At 45.6% G+C, this 17,280-nt stretch overlaps 1 protein-coding gene and 1 long non-coding RNA gene across 2 annotated transcripts in view; both read left to right on the top strand.

The window, feature by feature from the left end:
• LOC103660211 overlaps positions 1-2,761 on the top strand; it is a 7,348-nt gene extending 4,587 nt beyond the window's left edge. Inside the window, exon 2 of the long non-coding RNA XR_567738.2 lies at positions 2,339-2,761. This is a non-coding gene — a long non-coding RNA (uncharacterized LOC103660211). The remainder of the gene's footprint in view (positions 1-2,338) is intronic.
• Positions 2,762-15,985: 13,224 nt separating this feature from the next.
• SEC11A (SEC11 homolog A, signal peptidase complex subunit) overlaps positions 15,986-17,280 on the top strand; it is a 38,607-nt gene continuing 37,312 nt past the window's right edge. The window contains exon 1 of the mRNA XM_040642836.1: positions 15,986-16,166. Coding sequence (XP_040498770.1) covers positions 16,116-16,166 — 51 coding nt within the window. The 5' untranslated portion in view covers positions 15,986-16,115. The remainder of the gene's footprint in view (positions 16,167-17,280) is intronic.

Genomic DNA, 17,280 nt, shown 5'->3' with positions numbered 1-17,280 from the left:
GAGTTTGTCATCCCCTATTTTTGGGATTTCGTTTTCACGTATGTCTCCCAAATCAGATCGTTTCTCAAAAGTAAGGACTGTGTTGTGGTCATCCTCGTATTCCCAGCCCCAGGCAAAGTCCTGGCTTAGATCAGGAATGTAACACATCACTGTTGAACTGACTCCTGAGAGGTGGGTCAGAAGAGAAGTTTTAAAGGTACAAGACTTCAGTTTGACTGGAACAGAAGACTCAGGAGAAAAATGGAGGATAGTACTGGTAAAATGTTCTGGGGCTTGATCACTTAAACCCTTAGCTGTTGGGCCAAAGTGTTTGATTTTTATCTTGGAGGCAGACTGCCAAGGAGGCACTCAAGGCCACTTCGGGTGCAGGCAGGTTATTTGTTCTTACGTTTTTATCAGCGACAGAATTAAAATAAAACATTGACAATCTAGTCATCTAATGGCAGTGTACGAGATGATAAGGGAGGAGGTTGGGGAAAAGAAAACCAAAGACAGAGAAATGAATGAATCAAGAAGTTACTAACTTTTGGGGGGGGACACAGACTCCTATGAAAAATTCATGAAAACTAGGCCCTCTTCCAGAAAAGCAGACATAAACCTCAGCCCCCGCACTTTAAGTTTTTTTTTGGGGGGGGGGGTTATTTATTTAAGTCATCTCTACACCCAACGTGGGGCTTGAACTCACAACCCCAAGATCGAGAGCCGCACGCTCCACCAACCGAGTCAGCCAGGCGCCCCAACCCCTGCCCTTTTTAAGAACCTTTGATCAGTGGGTTATTCTAAGAGCAAGAGATGAAGAACTTGAACCGTGATGGCAGAATGTGTTCATTCACTCAGACACGTTGATCCCTCTCCTACTAGATGCAAGGCACTGTGCCCAGTGCTGGACACACACACCACCCGGTTTAAAGCATGGAGTACAGTGTGACATGGTGGTCAGCAGCACAGACTCTGAGCCCAAGTGTCCTGTTGGTTTCAAACCCCTGCCAGGTGACCTTGGCTAATTTGCGAAATCCATCTGCACTCTGCAGGTGTTTCACAGAGACAGTACTATCATCACCCTCATCATTAAGGGAATCCTACATCCCAGTAAAGCACTTAGAATTCAAGGCATGGAGGGAGCCGTTGGCAGAGCCTTAAGGCAGAAACCAGAGTGGAGAGCAAAAGGAGGAAGCAGAGAACATGGGCTTGATTTCAAGAGCTTTGGCTAAAATGGAGGAGGGGAGAGAAGGCAGTAATTAGAGGGGGAAGTGAGGGCAAGGGAAAAAAAAATTTTTTTTTAAAGGTGGGTGAGATCCTAAATGCTGCGGGGAGGACACAGTGGAGTGCGTGAGGCTGAAGGCAAATCACTGATCAATGCTGTTTCCCCTAAAGGTGCCCAGAAGGCAGACGGGAGGGCTCTAGGGCAGAGGTGGAGGGTCTGGCTTTAGCTGGGAAGCCACTTCCGCTTGTGAGCTGGAGGGGAGGAGTCAACTGTGGTGTGGCTGCAGGTGCTGGCTCGGAAGTAACCACAGGCCATCGGGAAGGAATGTCGCCCGTGGGGGAGGGGTGGGGAGTAGGGGCTGGCAGGAGGTCTGAGAAGAGAGGGCTAGTGGCCGGCTGACGGAGCATTTTAAAGAGGGGACAGCCAGGGAGTAGAGGAGGTGAGGAGATTGCTGGGGATCCCTCAGGGCCCCCAGTTCATAAGGACAGGGATCCTTCTGGTTGGGGAACTTCTGATGGTCATCAGAGCTACGGGAGGAGAAAAGCATTAAAGAAGGGGCAGTGAGTGCTGAGTGAAGTCAGGAAGAATGGGGACCCACAGGGGACTGCTGGACTTGCCAACCAACTGGTCACCGCCGAAGTGGTGTCTGAGGATCCCTGTAATGTCAGAGCAGATGACAGATGGCTGGGAAGAAAAGAAGAAGAACGGGACAGCGGTAAACTACCCGCAATCCAAGATCTGGCTGTGGAGTAAAGGGGAAAGTAAGACATTAACCAAAGAGAGAGTCAAGTGGGGCATATTTTTCTTTCTAAAAGTTAGGAGAGATGCCTATGTGAACACATATGTATATGTATAATTTTTTAAGGCAAAGGCAGCTGTTGTAGTTGTTGGCGGGAAAGGGAGGAGTGAGGCCCCAGGTCAGCAGGGTATGACGCAAGCATAAAATGGTAATAAATAGCTCCTCTTGGCCAGGTGTTTTCCAGAAGACTGTCATCCCCAATATACAGAGGAGAAAACTGAGGCTCAGAGAGTTTACTTGCCCCAAATCACACTGCTAGTATGTGACAGAGCCAGGATTTAAACCCAGGTCATAGCACTCCAAAGCGCCAGTACTTACGGACCCCTATCCCACAGACGGGCAGAAACGTTGACACTACTGAGGAGGAGGAATACTTCTCTTGGCACCCAGGAAAGGCAGAAAGATTTGGAAGACGTGTGTGCTCAAGATTTTGTGTTTATTTAGAGTTATTCTCCTTCCCACTCACATGTATAAGCATATGGACTTTTAAAGTTGGCATGATTGAGGAAGCCTAACTTGACACAGAAAAAAACTGAGCCAGAGGACTGAGCCAACCTTTCTGTAGTGAGAGAACTGATTGGACGTGGCTGAGAAAGTTGCCTCTGAAGACCCAAGACAGCTGTGTGGCCACCTGATTCACCCAACCCTCTACCCAAATGGTAGCTTCCTGGGAGAATCAATCTCCCGTTAATTCAAGAGAACAGAGGGCAAACAGTTTGCATGTGTTGACAAGTTGTTTATTACAATGATCAACTTGAGGCATTTTGTGATGTATTTTTCATCTATCAATATTTTCTTTCTTTTTAAGATTTTATTCATGTATTTGTCAGAGAGAGAGCGAGAGAGCACATGCAGGGGGAGCAGCAGAGGGAGGAGCAGACTCCCTGCTGAGTAGGGGGGGGGGAGGAGGAAGAGGAGATGGGGGAGGGGGAGGAAGAGGGGGAGGGGGAGACAGAGACGACGAAGTGGGGCTCTATCCCAGGACCCTGGGGATCATGACCCAAGCCGAAGGCAGACCCTTAACCGACTGAGCCCCCCAGGTGCCCCAACAATATTTTCTGATGGGTGATTTCAAAATAACTGCCTAAAGAACAGATCTCATTTCTTTTTGTCAAACTCCCACATTCAGGGAACACAGAGAAAAACCAAAACCAAACCATAGCCCAAAGGGAACTGTGTAGCTTTATGGTCAGGTCACAGGCCAGGGCCAGAGACAGAAACTGAGAGCTGTGGTAAGTAGCTGGGCAAACAGGACCCAAGGTCAGGACACAGGAAGCAGACCCTATTGCCACACCAAAATCCCAGTCCCAGAGGTCACACCAAAGGCAGTGGAGAAAATGCCAGGGTTCAAGGGCATCTAGCAGACCAGGAAAGGACTGAAAAAAGCAGCTCTCAGCAGAAAGGAGGTAGCCACCTGACCCTGCTTGCAGACTAACCTCTACATGCCCACAAAGGCCGTTTTAAGTCATCTAGCCTATTAAAAACAGTGAAAAGAAACCAGTGAAATCAAATTTAATATGCTTTATTTAACTGAATATATCAGAAGTACTAGTGGGGCGCCTGGCTGGCTCAGTCCGTGGAGCATGCGACTCTTGATCTCAGGGTCGTGAGTTCAAGCCCCATGTTGGGCACAGAGCCTACTTCATTAAAAAAAGAAGTACTATCATTTCACATTGTAATCAATATGACCAATAGTTTAAATTCCTTTTTTCATGCTAAGTCTTCAAGATCTAGAATGTGCACTTGCACTTGCAATATATTTTGATCCTAACTCACCTTCTCTCGAGTGGTCAGTGGCCTCTATGGCTAGTGGCCTTTGTGTCAGTCAACACAGGCTTAGAGAAAACCGTAGTTAACATTCTGGCATTAAAGCATTTTGTCTATATATTTTTTCTTTTGCTTTCTTTTAAAACATGTTGAATTGGGAGGGGGTGGACTTTGAAGGGAGTGGGAGAAAACTCTCAGATGCCGAGAGTTTCTATTGTGAAATTTTAAATGATTCGGGTATCCCTCTCCTAGTCAATTTCCTTCCTTTCGTTGAGAGATGCTGCTGCTGCTGCTGCTGCTGCTGCTGCTGCTGCTGCTGCGGCTGCTTCTCTTTTTTAAGCTCCATGGTGCACAGATTCTCTTGGGAGATAAAAAGAGGGAATGTGACGCAGGCGGGTGCCTGCTACCAAGCATTCACTCCTTCTGTTCATTCATTCATTCATTCATTCATTCATTCATTCATTCATGTTTGCTCTTAACAACCATTACTACACATCACCTACCGTTAGGGATTGTGCCTAAGGTTAGTCTTCCAAGCATAGTCCCTGGCTTGTGAAACCTACAATTTTGCAGAAAAGTCAGAGAAATCGTTACAATAAAATGTGGTAAGTGTTATGAAAGGGGAAGGCGGAGGAGCTGAGTGGCCACCTGGGAGAGTAATGGAATCCATCTCCGGAGATGAGGTAAGAGAAGGCTTTAGGGGTAGAGGAAGGAAGGAAGATTGAAGGAAGAAGAGCTAAGCAAAAGGGAGAAGGGAGAGCTGGAAAATGCTGGAGGCAGAAAGAACTGCTGTAAGGAAGGCCCAGAAGGCGTTTGTGGAACTGAAAGCGGTTCCCTGTGGCTGGGCCCCCCCGGGGTGAGAGGGAATGCTGGTATCAGGCATCATTCTCTGGGCAGCCCAGTCAGTGGTGCGAGCTGGGAGGCAGGATGTTGACAAATTGGGAATAGGCAGCCCAAGACAGGAAGAACTCCACCCTGAAAATATTCCTTCACCAGCTCAGTTTGGAGTTCACCAGTTACACGCTCAAACAGGTTAATGAGCTACTCTTTTTTCTTTTTTTACTCTTTTTAATTTTAATTCCAGTATAGTTCACATACAGTGTGATGTTAGCTTCTGGTGTACAACGTAGGGATTCAGCGCTTCCATACATCACCCAGTGCTCATCACGATACTGTGTGCTTGATCCCCATCCCCTATTTCTCCCATTCCTCCCACCCACCTCCCCTCCGGTAACCACTAGTTCTCTGTAGTAAAGGGTCTGTTTTTTGGTGAGCTGTTCTTTATAGAAGCAAGAATCTCTCCTATAAGGATTATTCTCTTTTCAGATTATGTCAGGCTCTGAAGTCTTCTTTTTGATTCAGAAAATTGAACGTGATTGAAGTTCCACATAATAAAGGTCATATAAAAGCACATATAAAATACAGGAGTGGGACTAAGGAAGGGGTGTTAACTCTGCCCAGGGGAGGTCTGCAGAGGCTTCCCACAGCAGATGACACTTCAACAGGGTCTGAAAGAAGGAGGATTGTCAGGCCTCCCAATGCAAGGACATTCTGATGATAATGATGATCATTATTTACTAAGTGTCAGGCACTATTCTCATGGGTTAGGATCTAAGCTCATTTTACCTCCGTAAGACGCCCTAGATCCCACAATCCCTGTTCATAGGTAAAGAAACTGAGGTGCAGAGAAGTAAATTAACTTTAAAGTAACTTGTTGGGACACCCGGGTGGCTCAATCGGTTAATTGTCTGCCTTCAGCTCAGGCCATGATCCCAGGGTCCTGGGATGGAGTCCTCCATTGGGCTCCTTGCTCAGCAGAGCGTCTGCTTCTCCCTCTGCCTGCTGCTCCCCCTGCTTGTGCTCTCTCTCCCTCTGACAAATAAAGAAAATCTTAAAAAATAAATAAAGTAACTTGTCTAGAATCACACAGTCTGGAAGGGGTAGAGCAGTTTGGCTCCAGAGCTCATTTCATTAACCCCTCTGTCATGTCTTGGGACTGCAAGTGTTTGCATGTGCCTGCATTGTAGGATGAGGGATTAGCAAGGAATGTCAGGTCAGACTGATGAAGGAGGGAGTGGCCAAATCATGCAGAGTTTCAGCACCAGCACCTTGAAGACAGGCTACATGGCAGCCTTTAGGTAAATGTTTTTTATTACTTGAGTGCATGTATAAATGATTGCTAATGATCATATTTCTGAATGTGGTTGCATTAGGAGAACATTATATTCAAATCCAGATTTACACAAACCACATTTCCAGTGGTGATTCACTGCCTCAACAGATTCCCAAAGGACCCTTTAAACCATCAAGTTGACGTAGGCAGGCCGGATCCGAGGACCCAGAGGGGGTCCCACAGGACCAGCCAAGAGGGTCTCTGGCTATGTGCAGGATAGAAATCAAACATAAGCCAGGAGGAAGTGAGAGCAGAGTTTACTGAATAGCATAAGTGATAGACTATAGCAGACGGAGTGTCTGGCAGAGTCAGGATGAGAGAGGGAGGCTCTTCCTTGCTTGGGTTCAGGAGATTATATTGGAAAGGGGTTCAGGGTACGTGTTCCTTCAGGAATCCAGGGTAGGGTTCGATCGAAGGCAAGTGTCAGGTGAACAATAGGTGTTATTTCATACAGCATGGAAGGTAGGGGGTGTTGATGCCAACATCAGGTGAGGTTTGTTCGAGGCTAATGTCCTGGAACATGTTTGGGACCCAGTACTTTTTAGATGTGATCAGGTGTTTGGGGGCCTAGGACCAAACTCAGAAAATGATTAACTTTCTTGCTTCCCCCTTGGAGTGGGAACATAGGTTCTTTGGTTTATTTGGATGCAAGGTAAGATATAGAACATGAATAAATGGGGCCTCGCAGAAAAACAGCAGGGACAGAGCCTTTCTAAAAATTGAGTCCCTTCAGTGTCCCTATTATTAACTAGAAAATGCAAAAGTTCCAAAGACAATTCATCAGGGAGGGAGGAGGTATAAGCCCTAGTTAGAGAGAGGCTAAAGCTGTCCCCTGGCTTGGCCCTTCCCCCAAAGGACCTTCACAGTCACAACACCCTTTCTCCTCTCTAAGAATCTATAGAATAAACAGCAGGGTCCCTTTCTTCTTTTAGTCAAAGCAGAATGGCCAAACAGAAAATTGGTGTCTCCCTACCCCCACTGCATACACACACACACACACCAACTCAGAAGGCTGCCTCTGCAGCCTTTTAAGAGAGCTCCCCAAAAACCTCCCAGGAAGACTTGAGTGGCTCCAGTAACCTCTCTGCTCAGAAGGCACCTTTAATTTGGGGGAACGAGACTTCTTCCTGACACCCTATGTGACACAGAGCTGCTGCATCTTTTAAAAATCAGGCTCTCTGATGTCCATAGCCTTTGGGTTGGTAGGCGGAAAGTCTCACCTCTTTAGCCCCTGACCTGACCTAAGGGCAGCTGGAATGGATGTGTCCTCCCAGCAAACCCACATAGATCCTTTTGGGAGGTGGCACTAGGGAAGAACGAGGCTTTCAGGGTGGCCTGTGCGCTGGTGTGCCTTGATACTCCTGGACCACTTCCCTTCCTGGCAGGGTTATGCAGGAACCTTCTCCTTCCACCCACCACTTCTTTCATTGGAAAGGTCAAGGAGAAAATGGTAAGATCATGGTTATTTTGAATAGGTTTAAAAAAAAAATGGAGTCAACTTTGCTTCTGCTGGTAGATACGTTTGATTTGTACAAAAGCGATTAACCGAGGTTCAGCTATAAAGACTGAGCATTTGGGTATCAGTTTGAACCCACTTCTTGTTTTTAATAATTATTAACATCCATTGTCCACTTACCATTTGTCATGCAACAGCTCTATTAACAGGTACTATCTTGTTTAATATTCAAATAATGAAAATGATCTTCTATTCACACTTTATACCCAGAAAACTGAGGATAAAAAAGGAGTTAACTTATGGGGCGCCCGGGTGGCTCAGTCATTATGCGTCTGCCTTCGGCTCAGGGTGTGATCCCGGCGTTCTGGGATCGAGCCCCGCATCGGGCTCCTCTGCTGGGAGCCTGCTTCTTCCTCTCCCACTCCCCCTGCTTGTGTTCCCTCTTGCTGGCTGTCTCTCTCTCTCTCTCTCTGCCAAATAAATAAAAAATCTTAAAAAAAAAAAGTTAACTTAGGGGTGCCTGGGTGGCTCAGTCGGTTAAGTGTCTGACTCTTGATTTTGGCTCAGGTCATGATCTCGGGGTCATGAGATCAAGCCCCACATGGGGCTCCATGCTCAGCACAGAGTCTGCTTGAGATTCTCTCTCCTTCTGCTCTCCCCCCCTTGTTCTCTCTCTGTCTCAAATACATACATACATACATACATACATACATACATCTTTTTAAAAATATGACAAACTTTTTAAAAAAGTTAACTTGGGGCAACTGGCTGGCTCAGTCAGAGAAGCATGATGCTCTTGAACTTGGGTTGTGAACTCAAGCCCCACATTGGGTATAGAGATTACTTAAATAAATTAAAATAAACTTTAAAAAAAAGAGTTAACTCATTGGTCCAAGATCATGCAGCTAGTGAGTAGTTGATCTGTAATTTAAAGCCAAGCGGGTCTGACTTAACCTCTATAAGAAGATGTTTCCTTCAGGCAGACCAGCAGGCTGTCTATGAAAGAAAATATCAGACATGCCATTGTGATGGATGGGGTCTAAAAGACTTCTATGTTGGGAAGATTGGCAGCCCAGTGAGCAGAGAAAATAGCATGTCAGAGCCCCACATTTGGAAAACTTAACGCCTTAGGCTTTATGTCTTTATCTAGTCTGGAATCACCTGTCCTAAATATCTGAATTATTGTCATAGGACACACTGCTTCTACTTCAACATTGCAGGGAAACTTCATTCAGCCTTTCCAGATCCACCCCATTTATACTGATCTCTCTAGGTCCTAGTCCTTCCTACCAGATTCTTTTCATCCCAATTATTTCTTGCTCAGTCTATTTGTTCCTCAAGACCGTAAGCTCCAGGGAAGGAAGTACGCCACACATAACCCCATTTCTAGTTTGTGCTGGACATTATGTTTCCTCTCTTACACTGCCACATGTGACCCAGAGTCCCTTAGAAGTCTCCTCTGATGGAGAGAAGAAAGTGTCCTTTAATGGTGCCTGGAAGATTCTGCCTCCTCTCTTGAGTTTCTGTAGAATGTATAGGCTGACAGTTATACCTTAACTTGTTGTTTCTTTTCATAAAAATAGCTTTTATCTTTATTTTTATTTTTTTAAGATTTTTTAAATTTATTTGAGAGAGAGAGAACAAGCAGGAGCAGAGGGAGAGGCAGAGGGAGAGGGAGAAGCAGACTCCCCACTGAGCAGGGGCTCGATCCCAGGACCCCAAGGTCCTGACCTGAGCCAAAGGCAAACGCTTAATTGACTGAGCCAAAGGCAAACGCTTAATTGACTGGCACCCCTGTCTTATTTTTTTCTGCTGCAAATAATACTGAAAATACTTCAAGGACTAGGGCTATGTCTTCTGCTTTTTACTTTGATAAATCCTCCTTCAGCCTTGAGCACACATTGTGGGCCACCGTCCCCATTGATCTGAATGAAGATAATCTTAACCTTAAAGTTTGGTTTGGTCCACCTGTCTCTGGGTGGACTGAGCTTCCCAGGCCTTAACATCTCCATTCATTCACTTGACAATTTTTTTCAAGTGTTTATTTCTTGTAATATTCTGGGGGTAAAAAGATAAGTGAGAAGGCCCTTGCCCCCAGGAAATTCAGTCTGGTGAGAGCAACAGATCCATAATTAGATGGCGAGTATGCAGGAGAAGTGCAGTGGAGGCTTGCCAGAGGACATGATGCCTGAGCTGAATTTGAAAGGCAAGGAGGAATAAAAAGATGTGGGGGTGAGATGGAGAACTTTCCAGGCAGCGGAAGCTGCTTACACAAAAGCGAGAGCGTGCAGCATTCAGGGAACTACGTACTCTCAAACATGAGGAGAGTAAGACCAGCAGGAGAGGTAGGCAGGGGCCAGAACACAGCATTACTTTTGTAGCATGCTGAGGAATTCAGCCATATCCTGAAAGTCAGGAAGATCTACTGAAAGGTTTTATGTAAGGAAGTAGCATCATCACATTTATGGTTTGAATAAATCACTCTGGCTGTAGTGTGGAAAAGAGATTGGAGTGAGGCAAGAATTGGGAGCAAGACTACAGGCTGAAAGACTGGTTAGGAGTGCATTGCAACAATCAGGATAACTAGCGTGAACCAAGGTAGTGACAGTGGGGTTGGAGAAAGTAGATAATAAGAGGTACATTAAGAAAGTAGAATAACAAGATTGGTGACTAATTGGATTTGGCAAGTGAGTGAGAAGTAAGAGTCAAGGATGACAATTACTTTTGTAATTGGGTGGTGCCTTTTTTATTTTTTTAAGATTTAATTTATTTATAAGAGACAGAGTGAGCATGAGCAGGGAGGGGGGTGGAGAGGGAGAAGCAGACTCCCTCCCGAGCAGAGAGCCCAGTGCGGGGCTCAATCCCAGGACCCTGGGATCATGACCTGAGCCAAAGGCAGACGCTTACTGACTGAGCCACCCAGGTGCTCCGACGTGGTGCCTTTTATAGAGATTTGGAACATAAGAGGAAGAACAGGTCTTCAGTGGGAGTAATAAGGCTGGGGAGATGTGACATTTGGGACACACTGAGTTTGAGGTGTCTGTTGGACATCCAAGTGGAGATGTCCAGAAGCAGTTGATATAAAAGTCAACATCCAGGAGGAGATCAGAGCTATAGATATTGGAGAGGTGAATGCATAGAGAAGGTAGTTGAAGTCATGAGAACAGAGAAAATCACCCAGAGGCATTGCAGAGTGAGAAGTGGTGCAGGCTTCCTCCATTTAAGGAGTAAGCTAAAGAGTCCATGATGGAGACTGAGAACAACAAGCCAGAGAGGCAGGACACAAACTGAAAAGGGGACCCAATGGACCTAAAGGGATTTTAAGAGGCTATTTTATGGCTTTCCACCATGGGTTGGGGACAGGTACCAGCTTTCAGCGAATTGAAGAAGGATATAGATGATGAATAGATATGTCCGTCTGTTGAAATTCATAGAGCTGTATACATACTATTTACACATTTTACTATATGTAAATTATCCATAAAACACTCAGCATAAAAATTTTGTAAGGTATACCTGAACATGATCATATGCCAGGAAAAGAGAAAGTTAATGGGAAGAAATTGAGGGAGTGAGAGAAAGGTTTTGAGTAGGTGGAAGAGGTTAGCTTTAGACAGGAGGAGGGATGCCTCTTTCACCAATGGAGGGAGAGAAGAGGAGGAAGGGATGTTTATGGGAGCAGGTAAGTTGGGTAGGGAGTAAGTTAAAAAGTTGAGTTTCTTGGTAATACTCTCTTTTCACCATGAAACTGGACTCCATATGTGATGATTTTTAAAATATACCTACAAATTCTCTGATACACCTTCCTTCAAAATGGAGAACTTAATTCCCCTTCCTTTGAGTCTATACTCATTTCTAATGAATAGAATGTGGAAGAAATGATGATATGTCACTTCAGAGATTAGGCTCAAAAAAACACTGCAACTTCTGTCTCGATGGGATAACCAACCATCCTGCTTTACCTGGGACTGAAGGATTTTCTGAAACGCAGAAATTTCAGTGCAAAAATGGGATGCATTGGCAGTCCTATTCTTGAGTTGGTTCTTTCTCTCTTGGACCATTTACTTGGATGGAAGCTAGCTGCCATGTCACAAGCTGCCCTAAAGAGAGGCCCACATGGCACGAAACTGAGGGAGACCTGGGAGTCAAGGGGCAGCTAGGAACTGAGGCTTCAGTCCAGTAGTCCAAGAATAATGGAGACCTACCAACAGCCACATGAGTGGGGCTTGGAAGCAGATCCTTCAGTTAAGCCTTCAGATGAGACTGTAGGCTGTCTGGACAGCTTGACTATAACTTCATGAAAAACTTTGAGCTCAAGCCACGCAGCTGTGATGGTCCCAGATTTCTGACCCATAGACATTGTGAGATAATGTTTGTTGTGTTAATTTGCTAAGTTTGGGGCAACTAATTCATCAGAGCAATGAAAATGAGGGCAAAGTGGTGAGATAGGTTGATTTGGATGACTTTCTCCAGCAGCCCCAGACAACTACAGACAATGTGCTCAACCACTTTCTATGCCATTGATATTATGCAATGTCCAACAGTATCGTTTGTTTTCCCCCAACAATATCTTTTGATAAAGGAATTTTGCCAAAAGCTTATTTACCTTTCTCACTGAGCATGTTCATCATTGATGTTATGACTGACTGCTAAAGCTTCTTGGCAAGAATATGACCTGTCACTGTTTTGGCTTTGAAAAGTGCAACTTTAAAGGATGTCGTTATAGTTTTGACCACTTCTCTTATCTTTAGGGGTAAATGTTATCAATGTTTTATTAGGAAGCAGTATCTCGTGGGCTTTTCTTCCTCTAGAAAGATTTGTTTCGATTATCAGATTGGCCACTGAGCTTTTCTTAAAAATGGCACTAAGGCTTAATTGGCTTTATGCCACTGTTTGGCCAAGTTTCATAACCTAATGTACTGGGGACCAGGGAAAAATAGATTACCAGTTTAATAAAACATATATCCTAGAGGCTCATTGTATTTCTTATTAGCCCTTTTCTTTTCAGCTGCTCATCATAATTCATCATGTTTGTGGATTGCCCGGCCCCAGCATAGAGTCACACTATATTGTTATTTGTACTGGATATCTGGTCAATGTTTCACTTACAACTTTTCTTCCCCCTGAGTTTAAAAGTATTCAGCATCCAGATTTAATTAACTTTCAACTAACTAATTTAATTACTGAGTTGAGTTACTGATCTATTTTTGTGAATTTAAAATAAAATGTAACACAATGAAATTTCACATTGAACACATAAACAGCACATATTGTGAAACAACCCATTAGTTTAGATTAACTACACCCTAATAATTAAACATTAGCTGAGACAAACTATGGAGCCAACACAACCCAAACCTTGAGAGCAAAATGACTGGAGCACCTGGGTGGCTTAGTCAGTTAAGCATCTGGTTTCAGCTTGGTTCATGATCCCGGGGTCCTGAGACTGAGTCCCCCGTTGGGCTTCCTGCTCAGCAGGGAGTCTGCTTCTCCTTTTTCTCCCTCTCTCCCTACCCCCCGCCCCCGCTAATGCTCTCTTTCTCTTTCTCTCTCTCACTCTCAAATAAGTAAATAAAATAATTTTTTTAAAAAGAACTTCATTTCTTTTTAAGACAATAATATTCCATTGTGTTTATATCACATTTTATTCATTCATTCATTCATTCATTCATTCATTCATGGACACTTGGGTTTCTTCCACCTTTTAGGTATTTAAGTAATGCTGCTACGAACATGGGTATGCAAATACCTCTTCAAGACCTGCTTTTTTTTTTTTTAAGTATTTATTTAAGTAATCTCTACACCCAATGTGGGGCTCAAACTCATGACCCTGAGATCAAGAGTTGCATGCTCTTCCGACTGAGCCAGCCAGGCACCCCTAAGTCCCTGCTTTCAATTGTTTTAGGTATATGCCCATAAGGCGGATGGCTGGATTGCCTGTCTTGTCTTAATCGTTTATGATGAGAATGTACTCATGTATTATTTGTATAATTTAAAACATACAGAGAAATAAAAAAGAAGTAACTATCAGAAAGTGGGTTATGGGCACATAAGGTGTCAGATGTAGAGCAGTACCTGAATGTGGCCAGACGTAGGAACTGTGCGAATCCAACAAGTGACATCTCGGGCATGCTCAACTTTCCTCAGTGACAAAAGAGCACCTAGAGACCCAGCTAGCCCATTCCTTAAGCTATAGGCAAAGTTGGAAAATCAGACTGGATTTTCCAAATACATTTTCCAGTGTCCTGTCCCTATAGCTTGCTACGATTCCCTCCACTGGGTAGATCCTTTTCGCCTGCCAACTTGACCCACATAGCAAATCAATTTTACCCGTATATCAAATGTTCTTTCCCTTCTGAGGCCCCTTTGAACATCCCAACTACACTGACTCCTGCTACATCTGAAGCCCCCAGAACTTTGTGCCTCTCTTAGGGATCTTTTCTTTACAATATGAAGACTGACTGAGGCTCACACCCATTTAAATGGTTATAGAGCCTCATCTTTAGATTTGAATTCAACATTAACAAGCATAGGCGAAGCACTCTATTAGCCAGAATTCAGGTTAGCTCCATATTCAACATTTATTAACAAATACTTATTAAGTATTTGCTACGAGTTTGGCACTCTTACAAGAGCCAGGGATAGAGAGGTGGACAAGGTCCCTGCCCTCTTATGCGTATTTTCTTCCACAGGCCTTCCTAATTTGGAGAAATCAGGAATTCATTTTTCAATCTGGTAAGTATGGGTTGCCTATGGGCAGCAGTTGGAGATCACCATGTACAAAACCATAGACAAGTTTTAAATTAAACAAATATTTATTGGGTACCTAATATATGCCAGGTCGTGTATTGGCCCCTGGGAATTTAACAGTGAACAAGACATCAATGGTTTTTTTTTTTCTTTTTTCTTTTTCATAACAGCTTTATTGTGATATAATTCATACACCAGGGGTGCCTGGGTGGCTCAGTTGGTTAAGCATCTGCCTTTGGCTCAAGTCAGGATCCCAGGGTCCTGGGATTGAGTCCCACATCGGGCTCTCCGCTCAGTGGGGAGTCTGCTTCTCCCTCTCAGTCTCCCTTTGCATTCTCCCTCTCTCTCTCAAATAAAATCTTTTTTTTTTTTTTAAAGAAAGAAACCCCTGTAACCAGTAGCAGTCACTCCCCATTTTTCTCAACCTTCTCAGCCCTAGGCAACCACTTCATTCTATCTCTATCAAACAGACTATTCTGGACATTTTATATAAATGGAATCATACAGCATGTGACTTTTTTTTTCACTAAGCCTAATGTTATCAAGGTCCAATTCGTGTTGCTGTATTTGTCTTTATTGACAATATTGCATTGTATAGCTCTACCACATTTTGCTTATCCATTCATCAGTTAATGCACATCTGGGTTATTTGAACATTTTGGTTTTTTAAGAGCAATGCTGCCATAAATATTCATGTACAAGTTTTTGTGTGGACATATGTTTTCAATTCTCTTTGATATATACCTAACAGTGGAACTGCTGGTTAATATAATAACTCTATATTTAACCTTTTGAGGAACTACCAGTCCATTTTCCAAAATGGCTGTCCCATTTCACATTCCCACCTGCAGCCTATGAGGCTTCCATCCTCCCCCAAATTTATTATCTATCTTTTTCATTACATCCATCCTCCAAAATATTTAACTTTTTATTTTGAGGTAATTTTCGATGTAAAGAATTGCAAAGACAGTGCAAAAAGTTCCGGTAGATCCTTCACCCTAATGTGAGATAACTAGTATTTTGAAAAACATAGAAATACTAGTAGTAAGAGACCAGCTTCGGTCCTTCCCGTCCTAGGTGCATATTATAACGCAGCCTGAGCAAGTGAAGAAGGCAAAGGCTGTTTGTTACAGAGTCGGCGGCAGCCAGAAGAGGGTCACATCCAGGTGCCCAAGGTAACAAAAGCAGGAGGCAGAGGTCAAGGAGAGGGCAGATCCTCCCAAGGTCACGTTCTTGGCAGCCAGGGACTTCCTGACACCCCGCACCCCTGGTGGTCGCATCACACCATAGCATTCTTTGGTTGTTCTCTCTTCCACCAAAGCCTGTGAACTCCCGGGAGGCTCAGGCAGTGCTTCGAAAGGCTCTCCCATTCTCCACCGCTACCCGAAAGCACTTAACGCAACCACGTCTGCCGCCACTTCCCGTAACGCGGGAGAACAGCCCCAACAGCAAAGGCAAGGCCTGGCCACACGTCCAGGGCCACACCCAGACCCGAGGCCCGACTGGAGCTGCCGGCCACTCAAGGGCCGCCGCGGCCCCCGGGACACCCAAGACCGGCTCCCGATTGGCCGGGAGTGCGCGAGAGCCCGGCCTTCCGAGGCGTTGCAGGGCGGCTCCTCCCTGAGAACCTGGGGTCACCGCCTCCGCTAGGGGCCGGGGGCTAAGCGCGCAGACAGGGCTCCGGGTAGGTTCTAGGCAGAGGAGGTCCGGGTGGGAGCGCCTCCTGCAGCGAGACGAGGCCGGAGACAAGATTAGGAGAGTCGCGAGTCCTTTGTCTGCTCTCCGCAGCGACGCGCGGGGCGGGGCAGGGAGGGGGGGAGAGGGAGAGCCGGTTCCCGCCCCGGAAGCGGAAGTGCGGGCGCCGCGGGGTCCTGTCCAGTGCGAGCCCGGCCGGTGCGCCAGCCGTTCCGCCTTCTGGTCACTTCGCGCCCTCTCCGCTGCTCGTGTGCCCCTCGCCGGCCGCGCCATGCTGTCTCTAGATTTTTTGGACGATGTGCGGCGAATGAACAAGCGGCAGGTGAGGTTGGCCGCCCACTGTCTCGCGGGGCTCCCCGTCTCCCTTTGACACCGCCCCTGCGGAGCCCGGCAGACCTCTGGCACCATGTGCGAGGGGCTGAGTGGCTCTGACGCCTGGATCATTCCTTGCCTTTGTGGAGCGTGTGGCCGGAGGTCGCTTTGTCCGCCCCCTATGTTTAGCCTCTAGCTGCGTTGGGGCCTGCCAGGGGCGGAGCGGGAGGCCGGCTTTTCACGTTCCATTCCCCCTAACGAGGCAGGAGAGCAAATGGAAACCGCAGGGTGCTTTCTAAGTGGGAGTTGGGGTTGCTTAGCATTTGAGATTTGGGAAGGCGGCAAACTCGTGTTTCCTGCAATCGCAGCGACTCCCGATCAATTCCGGTGACTAGGTTTAGCAGTTCAGCACTACACTGGCTTCTGGGATGCTCGGGAAGGCGGGTGTAGGCCCCTCAAAAGCCGCTGTGCTGCTTTCAGCCCGTAGCAACCCTTCTAGTACAGCTGGGCCCCAGCGGGCTGCCGTGCCTTTTCCTGGAGCACCTCTGACTTCAGAGTTGGAACAGTAGTAATACTTGCCCTTGAGTCCGCTTAGCAGGAAGGTGGCAGCCCTCAGAATGCCCAATATTAGTGGTACAGGGATCTTGAAATTCAGATCTTCTGATTTTGCCCTTAAACCTTCCTTACTCCATCTTGAACTTCTAGACCATATGCCAGGTGGTACTGGAACAGTGCTGTAATTATTCAGTCATTAGAAAAGGTTGCCTCTCTGCACGAAGTGTGTGTAGAGCCTAGTTTTGCTTGCCTTGGACCTTTTTATAGTATTTTACTGTTAAGAATTTAACATGTCACTATTGAAAATGTTTCTCTTGGACTTGTATTTTATGCTATTTATAATTACCGTTTAGGGAAGTGGATATGCACCCTTCCTTTAATCCCCCCTTCAGATTTCACCTAGCTCAGTGTCACCTCTTAGACAGGTTTCATAATTCCTTCAGTCATACGTGATCATTCTTATCAAATGGCACTAAACGTTTGTGTCTTTATGGTAACACTTCGATTCTCACTTGTGGTATAGTGTTTTCTTCATATCTGAATTTCTAGGTTCCACAGACATTTCTCTG

The sequence above is a fragment of the Ursus maritimus genome, unplaced genomic scaffold (assembly GCF_017311325.1).
Source record: "Ursus maritimus isolate PB19 unplaced genomic scaffold, ASM1731132v1 scaffold_27, whole genome shotgun sequence".
NCBI classification, from domain to species: Eukaryota; Metazoa; Chordata; class Mammalia; order Carnivora; family Ursidae; genus Ursus; species Ursus maritimus.
This window is presented reverse-complemented; position numbering and strand designations above follow the sequence as displayed.